Below are 21,654 nucleotides of genomic sequence, written 5' to 3'. Positions count from 1 at the left end.
CTAAGTGGCTGTTGATGCAAATAAAGCCTTCACGACAGCCAAATGCACTGTTACACTCTCCCTTGTTACCAAGTTTTTAAAAAGAAAGTTTGAGCTGTGCACAGCTACTGTGGACACTGATGCCTGCAAGAGCAGAATGAGAGTGTTTAGAGACACTTTCTCATAAGTCACAATGGTGCTAGAGAGCTTCCCTGCAGACAGGCTGAATGGGCCAAGCAGTCTGACGGGAATAGAGTTACAGATTGGGAAAGACTGTTTCCTGGTTTTACTTCAGAAGACTTGTGTAACTGTCCCAAAGAAAGAACATCTGCCTGCATGTTAATTAGGATTCTGTGAATCTCTAGGCAAGATAAAGGAGAAATGGAGCTCAGAGCAATCTTAACATCTGCAAACTTAGTGAGTTCTCACTACTCCTGTGGTTCAGGAAATTGCAAACACACTGTATAAGAGGATTCATTAGCTGCAGTTTGCTGAATAAAAACCCACCAAGGTCATACAGCTAAAACCTGAAGAAATAGGTTCTCCATCTTCTCAAGGGTCAGGGGAGTACATCGCTAATTCCTCTCTGCTCCTTAGCTGGAACATTTTCAATAGGTATTCTTAGATATTCTTAGATATTCTTGATTCAAAGAGAAGCCCTCTTTATCTGAAATAGCTTTACAAGACCTGACAGAAAAAGCTTATATTCATAACCTCCAGTGAGAAATATGTTTCCACTGCAGGTATAGATGTACAATGGGGCAAAGACATAGCCAAAACCCAAATTCAGATGGTATGTATAGTATTTGATAGTCATTTTAATGATGGTAAGCATTTTCAGGTTTTCTCAGTTTCCTCAGAAAAGAAAGGCTTTGGCTACTTCTGGTTTTGTATCTTAACCCACTCCCACACTTAAACTCCTTTAAAACAGTTGAGTTTCCCTCTTTGCTTAAAAGCCAAAGTCTCAAACCCTACTTCTCCACATTGATACAAACCCTCAACTTCACTTCCACAGACTTTGAGATCTCTGTTCATTACTATGTCTACTATATCCACTTCTCTACAAAGAGCCACTCAGTGCTGGAGTTGGTAGCCCTGCAGTAACAACAGCTAGGGCTAGGAACCAGCTTCAGTAAGCATCTGACCTAGAGAAAGCAAAAGCCTTGAGCAGAGTAACTTGTGAGTACCTTCACTTCTGTGAATCTTCACTTAACACCCATGGAAAAAACAAAGGGGAAAAACTCCCTCCCCTAAACCTAAGCATAGACTAAGACATCAGATAAAGTCCCTGCAGACACTCTTTCACATTCAAACCGTGTTTAAAGGAATGGGCATATACTTAAGTTTGTTTAAAAGACAGCCAGGAAGACTCACAAATCTACTGTGGAGGCAGAAGGGGAACAGGGTGTAGGTTGTTGCTGCTAGAACACTACTTGCCATGCAATTGGGTTTACCATAGATTGGGCTCCCTATGTAGTATGACAAAGCTTAAGCTTAACCACTTAGATTAGCGCACCTAGGTAAAGCCTTAGTGAAAAAAAAAAAAATGTGTTGAGCAATACCCAATTTTAAGAATATTCTAAATGTAATGCTAGCATCCCCCAGATCCATATGTAGTTTAAATAAACTGCCTGAATAGCACATAACAGTAACTTCTCGTGCCAAATAATCCAACACCACACATCCAGATCTCTCATATACTTCATTTCCTTTCCTGCCTGGAGTAGAGGCTATGCACTCAGAACTCTAGGATTCCTTTACTCTTTCCCTCAGAAGTGTTTTGTTATTGACAATTATTACTTTATCGAATTTCCTTTATACTCTCCAGAGACCTAGCTGTGTCTCCAGCAAAATCTAGTAGAGAGTCACATTAACATATCATATGATCAGAGAACTATCCATAAATCTTAACTGATCTTAAAATGTCTTGCTAATTAAACTAATATAATCTTGTCCAGCAGCCATATCTGACAATTGTTCGACAGACAACCTTCCCCTGCTGGCCTGTTCAACGCAGCCTATGGGTATTTATTTTAGTGTTCTGGAAGCAAAGCTAGTGAAGCCAAATTCATGTCACTGCATCCATCACAAGCATCTCCCAACTATTCCCCAGCCATGCATCAGAATTTGGGAATTCTTCTTTTCCTATGACTAACTTGATAGAGGAAAAGATGGACCTTTTTCAACAAGCCATGTGTCATGCTCTTAGCTATATCACCAGCTATATCCTACCAGTTAGTATGTCACAGTGCCATGCTGTCTTCCAACTTAGTCAAGGAAACAATAGGGTTTGGGGGGTTTTTTTGGTTGGTTGTTTGGGGTTTTTTTTCGTTGCTTGGTTGGATTTTTTTGTTTTTTAGAAAAAAAAAAACCTGCTCTGGATTCAAAACAACTATAAAATTCTGTCAGTTTCATAGATCTGCACTGCAGAAGATATTCAGTCTCTCATCTTCTCTTCAACAGGCTTTCAGGAGTACACTGACCCTTCTAGACACACACCAGTCTGCTTGCAGGCCTATCAGTATGTCAGCATTTTTTTTTTTTTTAATTTCTCCAAGAGATACTAAACTCCCCATGCTGTGAAGTTTCAGTATCTGCTCCCCAGCAGTTTCTTGACAGCGTTTCGTGAAAAAGGTCCTTAAGGAAGCCCTGCAGCCCTTGCTAGCAACATGCCTCCCTGCCTGATCTGCTCTCAATTATCTCATCTGTTGTTTGTCTGTCACATAACTACAGGCTGGGGAGATTACAAAAAGGGTAGCAGAAAGAATAGTTATTATTTACAACATAGGGCATACGCACTTCCTTACACATACACTATTCTGTGATTACATTACTTAATCAGTAATATAAATACAGTACTCATCTATCTCACCAAGGTGTTAGGAGAGCCTGCAGGATGAGAAGGAGAGGGCGCATCTTGATCCCATAATGAAGATGCTATACTTCATACCTGCTACTAATTAAAAGAGCAGCACACAACTGCAGAATATATGGTTAGTTTAAATGGATGGGAATTAAGGGAAAGGAAAAAACAAACCAACAACTCACAAGCATACAGAAATCCACTGGAAGCGTCATACGTTGAGTTGCTTCCTGAGGTACTTACGGAGCTGTGAGATAGCCTTCCAAAAAGCCAGCCGCATACATGATATCTTCATTGCTTAATGTCTGACTGCCATAGCCTGCTCTGATCTCCAGAACTCCCCAACCTGTTGTCTGTACAGTGTTGTTGTAGAAACCATAGGCATCTCCACTCCTGTCCAGTATGTTCTTGACCTGAAGTGTTTTTTCAGCTCTATTCCAGTACACAGTTGCATAGCGGATTTCTATGGTGAAGAAAGGGGGCAAGGGAAACAAACAAACATGAGTAGGTATTTCCTATCTAATATTGAAATGTCAAGACAGTATTTTTGCAATTTAAAAAATTTAATTTGATAGCTTTCCATCAGGTTTAGTTCTACTATGGAAAGCAATACTAATGTTAACATACTGAAAAGTGGCATGAGAACTAACTGGAGTTTTACCAAGACAAAAGCTTACAGCTAAATATTTTTATGTTACTCTTCTGGAAATTATCTACAACTCTTTCAGTATAGAGCTCCAACACAGCTGAGTCTTGACATAAAATTCAGAAAAGTATTTCCTTACCTGGGCCAGCAGAAAATCTATACAAATCTTACTGAAAGTAACTTTAGAAGACAGCATGCCTTAGCAACTGCAAAGGATTACAAATTACTGTTGACTTTGTTTTCCACCTAAAGATTCAAAAGGCTACAAAAGTTCTCTAAACTGTCTTTCTGGGCAACTAATCCTGGAGGTGGCATTACCAAAAAGGAGCGCTAGAACTCAGTGGATCACAAGCTTAAAGACAACAGCACCACAGGTATGCAATCCTTTATAAGACACACAATCCCCATCACCCAGCTGGAATAGAATTGATCACAAGTGTGAAATGAATGGGAAGGAAGGCACTAGACTGCTCAGAGTTCTGCTTGGACTGCTGTTTAAGAAACATTCTTCATCAGCTGGGTTTTAATCCTGCTGAGCTGAAGAACAAAGAGCAAGGCAAACTGCTTTCCAAAAAAACAGAAAAAAACCCCTACAACTCTAAATCAGCCTTCCCTAAAATGGGACCTGATTACATCAGATCTCTATTCATGATTGATCAAATCACTACTATAGTATTGCAAGTGAAAAGGGTTCAAAAGTCATGAGCCAGAGTTCCCGGAATTATTTGAAAAGGTTTAAGGGCTAAGCTTATAAACACTTACAACTAATGAGAAACCAGCAATGTTTTTATTCCCCGACCCTTCTCCAGTGTGGCAACTAGTCCTGCCAGTTTATAGAAAGAAACTACAATTTGGTTACTACTCCTCACAACAATTCATTTTGTGCATCATGCCCATAACAGCTGCAAAATAGAGAGCTAGATCTAATTCTGGATGATCTCACACAAAATACTTAGTATGCATGCTATGATAATGGAGCTATAAAAAAGGCAATATAATGCCAGCACAATACCTAATGCTCTTCAAAAAGCTGCAAGTAAAATGTTTGTGATTAAGCAGCTAGTTTGATTTCAAATTAAGTGCACTCACTTTATTCAGTATTCTAAAACGTAACATAAAGAAGCTATTTTTATGAAAAGCCATGAGTTATTTGAATAAAAAAGCAAAAACATTTTCCAAGATCCAAACTCCTTCACCAACTAATCACTTTTTGACATAGCAGTTACTCAGTCGCTTTAAGCCAGTTTTCATCCATTTTACCAGACTGTGGAATAATTTGTGTCATTCAACAGCCGGAAAGCTGTTCTCTCCTAGTGTTCCAGCAAGAATAGCTAAAACTGTTTCTTACTGAGAATCACAGAATGGCTGAGGTTGGAGGGGACCTCTGGAGGTCATGTTGTCCAACCGCCCTGCTCAAGCAGGGTCACCTAGAGCAAGTTGCGCAGGATCATATCCAAATGGCTTTTAAGTATCTCTGAGGATGGAGATTTTTATAACCTCTCTGGGCAACACATACCAGCATTTGCTCACCTTCACAGTAAAAAAGCATCTCCTAATGTTCAGAGAGCCTCCTGTGTTTCAGTCTGTGCCCATTGCCTCTGGTCCTGTCACTGGGCACCACTGAAAAGAACCTGGGTCCATCTTCTTTACGCTCCCCCCCCCCCCCCCCCAAGTATTTTTACACATTGATGAGATCCCCCTTGCACCTTCTCTTCTCCAGGTGGAGCAGTCCCAGCTCTCTCAGCCATTCCTCACGAGAGATACTCCAGTCCCTTAATCACCTTCATAGCTCTTTGCCACAGTCTCTCCAGTAGCTCCAGATCTCTCTTGTACTGGGGAGCCCACAACTGGACCCAGAACTCCAGGCATGTCCTTACCAATGCTGAGCAGAGGGGAAGGATCACCTCCCTCCACCTGCTGGCAACACTCCTTCTGCAGCTCAGAAGACAGTTATGCTTTCTTGCCACAAGGGCACATTGGTGGCTCGTGTTCAGCTTGGTGTCCACCAGGATCCCCATGCCCTTTTCTACAAAGCTGCTTTCGAAACAGTCAGCCCCCCAGCATATATTGGTACATGGGGTTATTCCTTCCCAGATGCAGGACTTGGCATTTCCCTTTGTTGAACTGCATAAGCTTCCTGTCAGTCCATTTCTCCAGCCTGCTGAGGTCTCTCTGAATGGCAGCACAACCACCTCATGTATGAGCCACTCCTCCCAGTTTTGTATCATCAGCAAACTTGCTGAGGGTACACTCTGCCCCATCACCCGGATCATTAAGGAAGATGCTGAATAGCATTGACCGCTGGCATATACCACTAGTTACTGGCCTCCAGCTAGACTTTGTACCACTATGTCAGCCTTCATGATGTACTAGAGACACTTCTCACATGGACAGGAAAAGCATTAGCAAGAACAGAATTTTAATGGGGAAGGAATTGGGTTCCCCCCCACCCTTGCTATGAATAGAAGTTTTTACATTAATCTCTACTTAGAGATGAAGTCATTTCAGGGACTTGGAACACAGTGTTTAAAAACATGTTTTTCGTCTGCCAGGTACTGAGGCTATTTAAAGGGCTGAGACATGACAGACTCTGGATAACTCTTCAAGCAGCTATAATCTTACTTTTCTGTTGTCTCCTTAACTATCTTCTAGTAATACATGGGGTAACTGCTACTTTAGCTTAAGGGTAAACATGGGAATCACTCAGACTGAAAATCTATAAAAAGAAGAGCAGGCTGATAAGGGTCATCACTGAAGAGAGCCAAAGGCCGTCTTACACAGCTAAAGCTCACATAAGCAAAGAGGTGAGGGAAAGGGAGGTCCTGTGAAAAAGTGCTCCAAGGGGTCAGTGCAGAACACAACTAACCTATCCAGCAGTAAAGGGAAAGGCTGACTCCAACCAAGAAGCCCACTGCAGGGCAGAGGAGAGACAGACCATGTGCCCAGTACACAAAGACAGCTGAGGAATAGGTAAAAAGAGCAAGAACAAAGTAGAGGAAAAGATGATCTTCTTCCCATCTCTTCAGCAGGCTCCAGAGAGGTGGCGAATAGTCAAGAGGAACTGGGCAGCTGGGTATTGTTAGTAGTGCCCACAGACTAAATAGGTTTGTCAAAGAAACTTTCTTCTGCCTAAAGCAAAACAGCCATTGCTTTCTTTTTTAAAAGAAGGCTGATGCTGGTGCCAGACTGATCTAACACAGGTATTCTAACAGTGTTTCTTTGTTTTATGCTCTGCCAGAGCATAAACATGCAGAGCTATTTTCAAAACTCAGAACAAACGTTAAAATTACCCTTGGAGTTTGCCCTGCCCCAGCTTCACTATATGACAAATTTAAACTGAAGAAAACCAAGACTAGAAGAGGATGGGAGAGAAGGGGAAACATTAAATTACAGGATAATTTGTAACAAACCTGGAGAAGCCTTTGGAGGAACAGCATCAAGGTAGCTGTAATAGATGCAGCTTAACAGTGATGCTGGAAAAGATCATTTCCCATTACTGGTTTTGGGGTTTTTTTTCCAACTTATCCACTCATCATCCCATTTCACCTCATTAATTTTCATGTCAGTTTCTGCAAATCTAATTGCCCTGGTCTAAAGTGTCAAATACCTACATATGAAATTGCTATGTTTATTTCAAGGAACACATATGTAATCATACAGTAATTGTTATAATTTAGAAGATAAGTCTTTATCTTGCTACAGATGGAGTTAAAACTACAAGCTTATAAATCTGTGTACACTTAAAACATGCTTACACTACAATGTAATCAAAGCATTTGCTATCACTCAGTCTGTTACTATTTAATCTGTGTTCATCTAAACTAGCAGCACTACCATTGACAAGAAAACCATCCGGAACTGAAGTATAACATGAAATATAGATATACAAGAAGCAACTGCACATTTCCAAACAATCCCATATGTGTCCTGCAACAACAGGACCCTTCCCCTTGAATAATTCTGGCATTTTTATATTTATTTCTGGAGGGTGAGGCAGGGGCCCTAGCATCTCTTATCCCAGCAGTTGTATTGGGCCATCTTGCTGTACTCTGCTGCTTTTCCTTATGCTTTCCCAGCCATAAGTTGTTTTTAAAACATACATATATCTAGATAGGCTATTGGACTTTCTGATTAGAGAAGTTAACGGAACTCCCTTTTTATTGCAGATGAAAGAGCTACAAGGTTTGGGGGTGAGAATTAATATTCATATTTTTCCTTAGTCTGAGAAACAAGCTAACTCACAAGCAATGAAGCACTGGTTAGGTTGCATGTAACAAGCCAAATTAAGTTAACAACTGTGAGCATCTCCTAATAATAGGAAAACCACTGGCTTCCTTAACTACTAATTTTTAATCTATATTTTACATGCTTGTTTTTATCTATGGCTTTTCAAAGGTGAAGCCTTTTTTCGTAGAGGTGTTCAAATGTATTTCATTGATTCCACCTATACACTTTCCACTAAATAAGGAAGCTATCACTCTACTGTTTCACCAAAAACTAGTTTTGCACAACTTCGAAACACAGAAAACCTAGCACAAAGTTGCACATCTCCTGTTTTCACTATACCCTCTCCTACAGCTAAAGTTCAGTAGTAAAGATTATATTAGGACAGTGTAGTATTTAAATATTTCAGGTCAACCATAATAAGGAGCATCTGATATTTCTGTTCAGTTTTGTAATTTGATAGAGCTTGTCCCATCTTCCCATTAAAAATTTTAGAACCATCCTTTTAACTGTTTAAAAAGGTTGTATACCTCTGAAGTACAACTGAGATTTCAAAGTACAGTTATGATTGGAATCCATTACAAAATGAATGTTAAGTACCTCAGGACTTCTTTAGAGATTAGCTTAAACCACACAAGAACTTAACACAAAACCCAGTAATTTTCAATTAAAGGTGTAAATGCTTTCTTGTTCTCCTTGAATATAAGGTATTTGCATTTTCTATTCTACTGGCCTTAATTCACCCTATTTCCTCATACATTTCAGGTCTAAGTAATTTTTCAATTTGCCTCTAACAGGCCTGTCATTATTTGAAGCCTAATCCCCTGATTTGTGCTTACATGAGAGAGAAGCAATATTCAAATGTGAACCATAAATTAGGAGTTTGAGTCTTGTATGGTTTTCACGTTCACAAGGACACTTACTGGTAAAGCTTAGCTGATGCAGAAAACTTGCCAAAACAGTTATAGGTCCCCAGTATAGGTCATCCACAGAGGAAACAAAAATAATTTCACAAGTAGCTTCACTCCTCTCATAGTCCCTAAATTTAAGTCATTTTTACGAGAGTAAAATTCTCTAGAAACAGTTTCCAACCAGCATGATGAAGAACCTTCAAGGCGTTCAAAATGCTAAAGAACAATGAACCAATTAAAAAAAAAAAAACCTAGACAATTCACAGTGCTGAAGGCCAAGTTTACGCCATTAAATAGCCTAAAGGCATTTGTATTTGCTACTTGGTAGTTTTCTCCCAGTACTTGAACTATGATGTGAGGAATCAGTCAGGTATTAGCTGAAACCACCTTTATACCCCAAACTTCCTTTCACTCCCTCTGCATGATTCACAGTTGACCCCTCCTTCAGTCCTGCTAATACAGTACAGTAAAAGGTTTTGCCAATTCAGGTAAGGTTTGAAAAGAAGGCCTCCAAGATGAGGTAGGACCATCAGCAAAATGAGATGCTTGTAACATTTTGGACATTAAAGCAACTGTTACCTTAATCTCTCCTTGTTTTGTGGCAATTAATAAATTAACTAGGAATTTCCTAGAAGATAAGCACTGAATCTAGCCCTTAGGATCCTCACAATTCACTGAAAGCAGCAGAATAGGGAGATACTCTCTTGCTGAGATTTGCTCCCCAAGAACCTACTATTACCATCAGTACAAATGGTATCCAGAATTCTCTAATGGGCATTCTGCTCTAAACGGCTGCTGTCTGTCACTTTTACTGACCCTCCAGAGGCAGCTTCACTTTCACATACTCCACACTTGTTCAGCATTTCTTAAACTCCCTTCTTTAGTGACTCCTTTCCCTATCCTTCCAGTTGCTGGTAAACCTGTTTCATACTTTGAAATGAAAAAACCAATAATAATAATCCTATGTTCATACCTGACTGGCCTATCTTTTCTAGCACATAGTTAGCTATCAGAGCGTGTGTCCACAGGTGTAATGTTTCTCAAACATACCAAGCAGAAACTCAAATTTTTAAGCAGGAAGACATGGTTCTATGGAAAACTGTGGAGCTCACCAAAATGCGCCATTATGGCACTTGCCAAATTCTGCTTGCATCCAAACCTGACTCTGAAGTTGAGCAAGAATAAAGCTCTAGAATCAGGAGACAGAAAAGCGCTCTCAGTCAAGAGGAAGATCAAAAGTGTTACAAAAGTTTCAGTTATTCAACTACCCTAATTTGAGCCTTACAATTTGACTGGAAAAGTATATTATGCAAATATATGATGAAAAGCAACCGTGAGCACAAAATTAGCATGAAGTGGTGCTTATACCATAAAAAACAACTTCGATTTTTATACCATAGAAAACAACTTCGACTTTTAAGTTAATCAGATACTGGTGAATTACTTACTGTAACGGCAACACAAGTTTATCGACTCAGAAAGCATCAGATCGTGCATAGGTACAAATTCTGAAACACAGACAGTGACCTATATCCACAGGCTGGCACTACAACTCTGTTAAAGATGCAAGTTGCAGCCCGTGGTAGGCCACAGCACCCAATCGAGGTGTCCATCCTAAATGATTCTCGCGCACGCGTGTTACATTAAAACCCAGCACCGCCGGGTGCCCAAGGCAGCTTCCCACCCGTCAGATTCCTACTTTGGATCCCCTCGCCCGTGCCGGGAACGGCAAAGTCGTTCCGAAGGCATGCAGGAACCGGGTGCCAGCACTTGACGCCCACGAGGCACCACGGCCGAGCCCGCCCCGGCCGGCCGCTTCTCAGGTGCTCTCCGGGCAAGCCCCGGAGGCCGCCGGGCCGCTCGCCGCCCTGCGGGGTCCCGCCGGGGCGGGGGGGGGGGAATGGGCTTAACCGCCGCGACGGCCGCGGCACGGCCGGGGGACGAGGACCCTCGCCGCCTCGCACCCATCTCCAGGGCGGCACGGGGGGGCCTTTCCCGCCGGAGCCAGCCTCGGAGGAGGGGCTGCTGCTCAAGGCGAGGCGGGCCCCCCGGGGCGGGCCCCCCGGGGCGGGCCCCCCGGGGCGGGCCGCGCCGAGCCGAGCCCCGAGCCGGGCTCCGCCGGCGGGACAGCCCCTCCCGGTCGCCCGGCACCCCCGGGGCTGGGGGCAGCCCCGCTGTCTCCCTCCCTTCTCGCCCGCCGCGGCGGGGTGGGGCGGGGGGGCTGCGGGGCGAGGCCCCCCTGCCGCCCTCTCAGGGCCGGCCTCCCGCCCCGCCGCTCGCCTCACCTGCTCGGCCCGCCGCCGCCGCCCACAGGAGGGCAAGCCCCCAGCAGCAGCACACGCCGCCGCCGAGCCGGGCCATGCTGCTGCTCCTCCGCGCCTCCTCTGGGCGCCGGGAGACGGCGGGACTTTAAGAAGTTCCCTCGCTCAGGGCAGGTCTCAGCGCTGCACCCGCCTCCTCCGGCGCCCGCCCCGGCGCCCCGTGCTGGGGGTGGCCCTGCCGGTGCGAGGGCTGCCCCCCGCGCCGACCGCCCTCTCCCCTCCGGGTCCGGGACGTGCCCCGGGGAGGCCGGCAGCGGCGGCCGCTTTCCGGACCGCGCTTCCCGCCCGAAGTGTCGCGGCAGAGGCCGCGAGGCGGCTGTTGGGCCCGGGGCGGCCGGCCGCCCCGCCGGCCCGGCTTGCCCGCCGCCCTCTGTGCCCGGCTGCCTTGCAGCCCGTCGTGCTGGCGGTGATGGCAGAAGGCGCCGGGGAAAGCATTAAGTCAAGCTGGGCGGCAATCCCAGGGCCCAGGCGCTTGTGTGGAGCCGCCGAGGCCTGGCTGGGATGTGGGGTTTGCTCCGGGCTGAGGTCGGGCCTCCCCGCCACGCTGGCCGGCCTCACGTGGCGTGAGGCGGCAAGGAGGGAGCCGCAGGTTGGTGCCTGCTGGGCCACTGGGCTTCGAGAGGGTGATGAACCAAAAAGGGGTGAAGGTTTATCAGGAAAGGGCCCTGTAAAGCAACACGAGTGAGGTGGCGTCATGTCAAACTATGCGTTTTGCATCAGAGGAAGAGCAGCTTTCGGCCCTGTTCGGAAGAACAACCGCTGCACGTGTCTCAGCAGAAAAGCTGAGGGATGGTCCTTCTCTTAGCGTTTACAGATGGAAACAGGCCCTGCCCCCATGATTCACATAATTTTGAGATGCTGCCTTTTCTTCTCCCCCAGTGTTGGATACTCTACCACTGTCCTGAAACAGCCATTGTTAGGACTTTGTATTTTGGTAATTGTTTAAGATAGTTCAGATTTGATACTGGTGCCTGTAGTAGCCTCATACAACGAGGTCACACGCCAGCCAGCTCAGGCCAAACAGCAAGACTTGGCCTCAAGCCCAGGGTGAGAGCACTGTAACGCGACTGCCGGTGGCAGAAGTCCTTCCATACCCATCCCTGTTTTGTTCTGGGCTACTTCTCAGCAAAAGATAAGGATAAAACACAGTGCTGTTACTTTTTTTTTTGCCTCCCCAGTGAAAAATAACTTAAATGTCTAATCATGAATGGATGCTGTGTTTGCTTTGGAGGAATATTTTCCAAAGGTTTTTCCAAATGAGAAATTCACCTCTGCCACATGCTGCTCTCAGTTTGACTGTGCTGGTGAAGTAAAATACAAAATTATATTTTCCGTAGAATTCCCTGCATAGGATTACCAGAGGGGGGGGGGGAAAAAAGTAGTGTTTAAAACAAGATTCTCTGTGTACAAGTGATGGGCATGGCCAGGAATTGGAGGCACATGCAAACTAGGATAGAGAGCACAAATATACAATGCTGAAACAGGAGGAGAGTGCAGATGCATGACAAAAATGAGCTGGAGACAAGGGGGGGGCCTGAATATGACCAAAGCTACAAAGCTCTTGCTGTGTATTTGGAAAGATTCACTTCCACATGCTCCCAGCTCAGGGATTCACAGAATTTTTTGGGGTGTGAGTTAAGTTCAAATGGATGGTGATGGTGCAGCCAAAATCCTTTCCACTTGGAGAACAAAATTATATCTTACACTAGGTTTTTAATATAACATTTCTGTTATATATATATATATATATAACTGCTTAAAAAAAACAGGAGAGGTGAATTAAAGGACCTTCAGTGACAGATTTCTGGTGGTAGAGGGCTCTTTGATCTAACATTCGATAACAAGATGCAACGGTAAGACATTGAATCTGACAGATTCAATCCAGAAACCAGGAGCAAATTTTTAAAAAGGGCAGTCAAAACTGATTTTATTGTCACATATGGGTGACAGGTATGGCCAGGGACATAACCACCACCACAACCACACTACCAGAAGTTGGGTCCATTGACTCATTGCTAAGGTAACTATCTTCAAAGAATTATATTAAATTTATGATATGAAGAATGCAGGAAAGAGAAGGGCTACTGAAAACTAAACACTGTTTAAATTAATTGTCTCAATCAGTGTCAGCAGACATTTCTCTAACATAATTTATATCTCAGAGGTGTCAAGGATGAAACCCACAAAACTCGTCTTTAAAAACAGACTTAATTCTCTTCAAAAAGATCAGAGCAGCTCTGCTTAAGATAGTAGTAGTGGGCTTCTTCAGGCTTGAGGAGTCCAGCACTTGTCAGTGCATTACAGCTACACTTGCTGAGCGTATCAGATGCAGCAACCAGAAGAGTCCAGTGGTGCCAAGAAGCACAGCGGTCGCACCCAAGAATGCAGACATAGAGACGAAGCTTGTTGAGGTTCACCAAGGCCAAGTGCCGGGTCCTGCACTTGGGTCACAACCACCCCATGCAGCGCTACAGGCTTGGGGAAGAGTGGCTGGAAAGCTGCCCACCAGAGAAAGACCTGGGGGTGCTGGTCAACAGCCGGCTGAATATGAGCCAGCAGTGTGCCCAGGTGGCCAACGTGGCCAACGGCATCCGGGCCTGTATCAGAAATAGTGTGGCCAGCAGGAGCAGGGAGGTGATTGTTCCCCTGTACTCGGCACTGGTGAGGATGCACCTCGAGTACTGTGTTCAGTGTTGGGCCCCCCAATACAGGAAAGACATTGAGTTGCTGGAATATGTCCGGAGAAAGGCAACGAAGCTGGTGAGGGGTCTGGAGCATAAGTCTTATGAGGAGCGGCTGAGGGAGCTGGGGTGGTTTAGTCTGGAGAAAAGGAGGCTGAGGGGAGACCTTATCGCTCTCTACAACTACCTGAAAGGAGGTTGTAGTGAGGTGGGTGCTGGTCTCTTCTGTCAGGTGGCTGGAGATAGGACGAGAGGAAATGGCCTCAAGTTGCAGCAGAGGAGGTTTAGATTGGATATTAGGAAAAATTTCCTTACTGAAAGGGTTGTCAGGCATTGGAACAGGCTGCCCAGGGTAGTAGTGGACTCACCATCCCTGGAGGTGTTCAAAAAGCACGTAGACAAGGCACTTCAGGACGTAGTTTAGTGGTTTAGTGGACATGGTGGTGGTTGGGTTGACAGTTGGACTTGATGATCTTAAAGGTCTTTTCCAACCTAAACAATTCTATGATTCTATGACTGGCACCACAGGGTAGGAAATAGCAGACTTTATATTTTTTTACTGTACTGGTATTCTTTTCAATACATACCAGTTTTAGAATACCAGACATTTTTTTCTATCCTTATCCCAATGAACACTTCCATTAGGGCACAGACTGAAGAAGTAATGGTATAGTATTAGTGCCAGTCCAAGTTTAAGACAATCTGAAGGCTGTGGCTGTTGGTTACATGCTATCTGCTCCTTCTGTCTGTATCATGTTCCTGGGTGTAGGTATTTGCATTCATTAGGCAAGAGTATAAGCCCTACAGCACCTCCTGATTTAATTTTTCCAGGAATCTTTGCACTTCAGATCTGTCTATTTACACCTAGGTTGTTCTTTGTGTGTGTGTGTGTTCTTACAAAGCCAGTTTAGGTTGACAAAGAAAAAACACAGGCAACTGGCTTGCTCTTTTTAAAAAATTTTCAGTTGTTTACTTGAACAAAAATGCTGTTCAAATCCATAAAAGAGTGATTTTGCACCAAGTTTTAGGGTTTGAATACTGACCGATATTTGACAATGGTAGAAGAAGTAGCTCCACTTTGAAAGCCACCAAGGCACAACAGGCCTTTGCAAAAGTTTCACTCACTAGTTGTTATTTCTTCGTGTGAATGCTGATTTTCTTTTACATGCATCCCTTGTGCTTTGATTGCTTTTTAAAGCTGTTTATTAATATAAATGCCATGGTGGCAGTTAATGAGCGAGTCATCTCAGTAAAACCTGAGTTCTGCCTCTCTGTGAAACTTCATCCAAAAGTTGAATTGAAACTTTCTGAGGTTTAAGAAATTCAGATAAGTTTGTTTCCTTCATTTCTGTTGCACTTCTGGTTTGGGGGCAGAAGCAGAAGTGGAGAAAAGATATGAAAGTGTCTGGTTTTGCAAGATTTCCAGTTTCATTTTGCAGGCCCAAGAGATTCAGATAAGCTTTAGAAACCATACACCTTCTGGAGTAATCTCCCAAGGTAAATAACAGAAGTGTTGTCTCTTGAAGAAAGTCAACTTGATTAAACAAAACACGTGAGACACAGGGGAAGACAACAGAAGCAGCAAAATGGCAGCATATCCAGGATTTACATATGATATGTTTAATGTTATTTTCAAATATATTACAGCAAATCTTTCTTCAGATAAAAATTACAAATGAAATACAACATTTAAAAATCATGACAAATTAAGGCTTTGCTGTGAATATTTTCGGAAGTGGATTATTGAACAGGCTATCACATTTAAAAACTAACCAAAACAAAAAAACCCGCTATCTTCCAGACTCAAGTGCAGATATTTTCATTTAGCTCAAATCAGGCTGCATGTGTCCTACTGAAGTCACCCAATAATTTCAACGTTACAGTGAAGAGAGGTTTGATTTACTGATAGCAGGTCAGATGCTAGAAAGGATGCTTGAAAAGGTATTTTCTTTCTCCTCTAGCTGAGAGTATAAGCCTCCAGCCTTCACATTAAGTACTCCAGAGAGTTGCTGCAGCTTTTTGAGCCATACTAGACATCCAGTTTTAAAGATATGTGGCAGAATTCTCTGTGCTGACCAGTTGCAGGTATTCCAGGGTACCTGATCGGTAGCTAGCTACCCGTGAAAGCTCCCGCATCTTGGATCCTTCGTTTTCCCTTTTCTGAAGAATATTGGTTATCATCTCTGCTAAGTCAGCTTGTAACCGCTGCTGGTTCTCCCTAAAAGCAACAGGATGGAAAAAAATTCAGTGATTCACATGTTTTTAGTGATCCCCAGATCCCCAGTGTTTTTTAAACATTTCTATTCCACTTTCATCTTAATGATATTCACACACTACTTATAAAAACTGTGGGCAAAACCAAATTCAGGTTCTGGATTTGGGAATATAATTCAGGATTTCCATGTGATTTTTCCAGATAGTACAGATCAGTGTCTCTGGACAGGAGGTCTGTAGCTGTGTCGTTACTGACTTTGAAAAAAATCATGATCATTTGCATGAAAAGGAAGGCATGAATTAGATTCACTCGCAATCAAAATAGATTCTAGCTCTCAACACCATTCCTGGCACCAGCACTTCCACTATTCAACTTCAGGTGGCCTTCAGTAACAGAGTTGCCAGCTTTTCATAAATTTCTGCAGTGTATCTGGCTTTTGCTGGAGTACCCCATATATGACAATTTTAAGGGGCAATTTTATCAGTCATAGCCTGTATGAGGAAGCAAAACCAAAAACATTACTGACCACATCAAGCTCAAGAGGTACTTTCAATAGTTGAATTCCAGAATAACTGCCAATTTGATAATTCTGATAGTCTCGACAGATCATATTAATTAAAAAAAAGGAGTTCTGAGTTTACAAAAGAGATGTACCATAGAATTAGGCTTGGCAGTATTTCCTGCTTAGCCCAGAGACAAACACTTGGACTTCCCATTAAAAATATGGAAGTTCATAAGATTCTGTAGTAGATTAAAAGTTTGATTGTTTCTGTTTTGCAAATGTCCTGAGAAAACCTTTATCTTTCTCTTAGCCTCCTCTTTCCTCTTAGGTAATAGGAATAAACGGGCAGAAAATTTTATTTGTGCAATGGACACATTGTGTAAGATTCAAAACTTTTGCAGTAGGAGTAAGCTATAACATTTACTTATGCCTTTCACCATAAGGGATCCCAATGTATCCAGCAAACTACAATTTGCAATAGAATTGCTTCAAGTTGTACTGAAACAGTCATTTCAAAGCAGATGTCAGCAAATTCCCTCTTAGTAAAGAGTGACTGTACACAGGAGTTTAGAGCAGAAAGTGAGGAACTTCCACATTTAGTGAGTTTGCAGGAAATTATGCAGTACTTGTATGCGAAATACGCATGAAATAAATGCAGCCAGTTATCCTGACTTCAGTTTTGCATAGTTTCTCAAAAACAACACTTCTGCTATTACTATGTTTTATTCAATACTAATGCAAAATGATAGCTCAGTTCCAGGACATCAACCTCATATTTTTTTCCTGATAACTTATCTCTTATGCGTTAGAAAGTAAGATTTTGTTCAATTTTTAAAGACCTTATGCCTGTGCAATACTACAGTAACTTTGTCTGCCTCTTCTAGCCGAATACTGCTTGAAATCCTGCAAGTTTCATTCCTCCTACAAGTTCCCCCACAGGACCTCACAGGCATAACATGGTATTACAGAGAGCTGCATATTCAGTTGCAGTTATCTTCTCACTGTACTGTCACACACAGGTGCCATTAGGACTAAAGTTTTGGGAATCTTAATGTTTTTCATTTTTCCATCCATCTCTTGCACTTACCGCACCAGCAACTTGCCCTGTAAGTCTTACTTCCCTTCCAAGGAAACGAACCTGTTAAGTGCTTATATATACAAATAACCTTCAGCACACACATAGTCCCATGTCATGAATATTTACACATGTTTATATGCACATACACTATTAAGCCTCTGACTACTGAAGGCAAGCTGAGTGGTATTACAAACCCACAAGTGCCAGGGAGGAACAGTGAAGGCTAAAGCACAAGCACTGGGAATTTTTCTTCCCTTTTCACATATAAAGACCATCTTACACAGAAGGAGGTGTTGGGAGATTGTATTTCTTGTCCTCAGTACCCGTCAGCCAGTAGGTAATCTCTGTTCCTCTGCCCTAAATACGTATGACAAAGAAGAGAAAGCACAATTTCAGGATTAGAATGCAGTTTCCTGTAGTTAATTTACTTAAATAATACTCTATTGCACATTGCCGTGTTTGCCTTTTCTTGTTTTCAGTAACTGATGCTCACAGCAAAGGATTAAAAATCAGATTGAGAAGAATAGTAACGGGGGAGATGCAGCTGCATGCCCGCTCCCTTGTTCCATGACCTGAGACACATGCCGTAGGAGAAGTGATTTGTGCTGCCTGCTACCAGCTCCCAAGTACGGACATCTGCCAAGTGTCATAGACTGAAGTAAATGGATTGGTAGATAGACAGATATCGGAGCATGAGCAAATTAACAATAGATTCAGCTTCCCTTCCATCAGACTCATTCACTCCACAATTTTCTGTTACAAATGATATGTTTCATTTATTCTCCACATCTTTATGTTGCTTTAATTTATGACTTGGGGAGCTCTTCATTGCCTGCATTGTCTTTATAGAAGAGTCTTCAACCACTAGAGACTGTGATACCAATTGATCTGTAACCCTTGTTCCCCAGCTGTTAATCAAGTTGTGGGGTACTCTCACCTATACAATACTTTTATACTATCCCTCTTCTCTGTGTTCATGCATGTGCATGGTAAAGGTTACCTTCAAGTACGTTTCTCCTCTCACTTCATATTGGAACTGGCAGTCTGTTCTTTTCAGGATATTAATAGTGGAACCACTTACATGAATCCTTAAAGCTTAAAAAAAAAAAAGAGACAATGAAAGCTCAGCCTGGAAATGTACCACATAATCCTATTAAGTATACGTGAAAACTGGTGCTATAGCAGAAGGTCCTCCAATTATTATCAACATGAATTCTGAGAGTCAAATTAAATGAGAATCAGTTACACTGCTGTACAAAAAATCTGACTCCACTACATAGCATTGTATCTAGGGAGAAATAGCTGGTACAGCCGTTGATCTGAAATACAGGTGACTGTGGTATCTGTAGTATTTAGATGCCAAAAGGGAAAAGAATAATTGGGAGTGACCTATATAGAGAATAGTAGTGTGAAGACACTGGGCAGAAGGAAGACAAACTGGCTCTTGCCAGAGTTCTGTAATGGTGAAGTTGAAGGCATAATTACTTCAACTTAAAATATACTTAAAATTTACACAACAAAGCTGTAATACAATTCTAGGTTGAACTAAAATCTGCAATTCATACAGTAAAATTGAATTCCAGACCCATAAGTGTCATATCCTCTAGAGGAACTCAGCCAGCAATCCAGCCTAGGTACTCCCTGTTACCAGCACTGAAGCATGAAGAAGGAACAATTCTTTGTTGGCCAGCAGAACAGTGAAATAATTGGTAATCAAAACAAATAGGGCTCCTTCATCTTTAAAAGTTTTGCAAGCTGATAATAAATTGTTCTCAGCTGAAAACAGATAGTTCGGTCACAAACTAACCAATAGCCTTTGGTCCTGTTACACTGACAGCTAAAATTAAATCCTTACGCAAGCCTGTGGATTCCATCCGTGAAGCTGTGTTCACCGTATCTCCGAACAAACAGTAACGAGGCATTTTTATTCCAACCACACCAGCCGCACATGGACCTAGAAATGGGATGCAGAGAATGAAAAAAGGTGGATTAAGAGACTATTCGTTTGGAAGGTGTCTCCCTGTTGCAGAGCAGTGCAGTTGCCTGCTAGAACTCTGCGTTCCTCACCAACGGCAATACTCTGTACCTCACTTCCCAAAATATCTAGTGGTCTCCCCTTCCACTCCAAGCCAAGCCAAGCCTAGCTCTGTTAGTCTTGCATAATCCAATAAGAGCATAAAAGGGACACAGTACAGTTTTTTATATTGCAAAGTACAGTTACTAACTGTCTGTTTTGGAAGCAAGAGAAAAAGAGAATAAGCTTCATCATGGAGGGGTGCATAGCGGTGCCTCAAGTGGTTTCCCAGTGCCTCAGTCACTGTCACTGATATGTTCCTCCCCTGGCAGCTGGTGTTCAGGTGGTTGTTGAAACAAGTGGAAATAAAAAGATAAAATTTCCCAAAGTACTTGGGATTGTTGAGCTATCTGCAGTTCCCCTTTGATAAAAGTATTTTTATGGATAAATTCAAACATTAATTCCCACATAGGCTTGACAGAACTTTTGCCTCCAAAAGCAAAATATACAGGCCTGCACTTTTTGGCTAGACAAGCATAGCTGGCCATGGCTGATCTCCACTTTGGTCAGGAAGGAGCGATCTGTGAAGGCTTATTTGATACAACTGGCTTAATCATACCAGGAACAGTGGCAGGTGCTCCTCCTAGCTACTGACTTAAGCTATGAATGAATGAGTATGGGCTATTTCACTATGGGGGAGCAAACCAGTGGCTTATCTACTTCTGTTGCTTTTCTTCCAGGTACATTGTTTTCAACCTGATTCTTCATGAGGAGAGCAGTTGCATGTGATGTACTACCAGATCTTCTATGGATGTCTATTCTGTTCAAAAACAAGGCAAAAACATTGTCATTGTTGTCATCTAGCACTACTGTGTACCAGAGTGAATTCCAATGCGAATCCAAACAGGCAGACCCGGCAGATGTCTCAGTTCAAAAGATCCCATGAAGCTGAGAATGTCCAGAGCCATCATGGAGATGTCTACTGCATGCCGGTTGCCATTCCTGTTTGGTAAACCACTCACCACCATGTAAGCATCACCAATGGTCTCCACCTGTAGAAACAAAAGCAGAACTCACTACCTGCAGACATAGCAAATTACATATTTGGTTAAAAGCAGAAAGGTTTTTATCTGATCCTCTTTTTTATGATCAAACATTTCTTCCCTGGACAGCAGGATTGATTAGTTTAAGGTAGCTGACACCTTTTTGGTATATGAGAGTTCATAACTCTACCCAGCATTCCAGTTAATGAATCTGTGACCACCTAGTATAGAAAATTTGCTATAAGCAGGCACACTGAAAGCATGTTGAAATGAGGTCACCTTGACCTGTTTTTCTCTCTTTTGTCTTTGCTTAGAAGGCAGATTCCCAAGTCTACCACATCATCCAATTTGATTTGTGTGTCCCCTGGTTGTTCACTGAGCAAAAGTGCGGAGATAATCACCTTGTAAACATCATGATGGTCAAGAATGTGGTCAAAGTTCTTGTAGATATCATTCAGCATATCTACCACCTCCATAGGGGTGCTGTATTTGCAGAGTGTGGTGAAGCCAACAATGTCACTGAAGTAGATAGTGACTTCTTCAAATAGCTCTGGCTCTACCAGGCCAGTTTCCTTCAAAGATTTTACTACTGGCCTGTGGAAATAGAGAAGGCAGGAAGACAGATGAGTGGTGTTTAATATTAAAGGTATTTTTTCATGCAACCCAACCACATCATTGCTTTCTCTGTAGGAAACATCAAATAGTTTGCAGAAAACTGCCACTGTAATCGCATTTTAGATGCTCATAATGCCTTTCAGCCAGGGACCTCAAAGCACTTACTAATGTTAATTAATGCGTTACAGCCTTACAAAATCCAAGTATGTTAATAGCCGTGAGGAAACTGAGGCACAGACAACTGAGCTTTTTGGCTAAGATCAGAAATAGGGATATTGACTCAAATTTAAAACTGAAATTCTGAAACTTCTGATATGTAGACCTACATTCTAGCCACACAATAAGTAAGAACAGACATATTTTTCTGTTTCTCCAGCACAGAATTAATATCATCCCGATAATTACATCACCTCATCCTGATTTCAGATGAGATATCATAGTCTGATAATTTTATGGAACAAAAATTCAATACCATGACAGTCAATATGTATTCAGAGGGACCTTAATTTTCTTGCATTTCTAAGTCCAGGAAAATATCTGTTCCTAGAGGAGATATTAGAAG

At 42.6% G+C, this 21,654-nt stretch overlaps 2 protein-coding genes across 3 annotated transcripts in view; both read right to left on the bottom strand.

The window, feature by feature from the left end:
• Positions 1-11,039, bottom strand: part of PLBD1 (phospholipase B domain containing 1) — a 40,687-nt gene extending 29,648 nt beyond the window's left edge. Inside the window, exons 1-2 of one of the 2 annotated variants that reach the window (XM_052774530.1) lie at positions 10,909-11,039; positions 3,086-3,305 (exon numbers count right to left, since the gene is read on the bottom strand). In XM_052774530.1, coding sequence (XP_052630490.1) covers positions 3,086-3,305; positions 10,909-10,984 — 296 coding nt within the window. In that variant the 5' untranslated portion in view covers positions 10,985-11,039. Of the gene's footprint in view, positions 1-2,851; positions 3,001-3,085; positions 3,306-10,908 lie in introns of those variants that run through there. The other variant, XM_052774531.1, reaches the window with a different exon arrangement.
• A 4,210-nt stretch (positions 11,040-15,249) lies between these two features.
• The window catches only part of GUCY2C (guanylate cyclase 2C), a 48,512-nt gene continuing 42,107 nt past the window's right edge, over positions 15,250-21,654 (bottom strand). Inside the window, exons 23-28 of the mRNA XM_052774734.1 lie at positions 20,879-21,071; positions 20,312-20,486; positions 19,276-19,374; positions 18,421-18,515; positions 17,701-17,777; positions 15,250-15,843 (exon numbers count right to left, since the gene is read on the bottom strand). Of these exons, the coding sequence (XP_052630694.1) occupies positions 15,669-15,843; positions 17,701-17,777; positions 18,421-18,515; positions 19,276-19,374; positions 20,312-20,486; positions 20,879-21,071 (814 nt within the window). The 3' untranslated portion in view covers positions 15,250-15,668. The remainder of the gene's footprint in view (positions 15,844-17,700; positions 17,778-18,420; positions 18,516-19,275; positions 19,375-20,311; positions 20,487-20,878; positions 21,072-21,654) is intronic.

Source organism: Harpia harpyja, chromosome 23, assembly GCF_026419915.1.
Source record: "Harpia harpyja isolate bHarHar1 chromosome 23, bHarHar1 primary haplotype, whole genome shotgun sequence".
In the NCBI taxonomy this organism is placed as follows: domain Eukaryota; kingdom Metazoa; phylum Chordata; class Aves; order Accipitriformes; family Accipitridae; genus Harpia; species Harpia harpyja.
The sequence above is the reverse complement of the archived record's forward strand: the minus strand, read 5'-3'. Positions and strand labels throughout refer to the sequence as shown.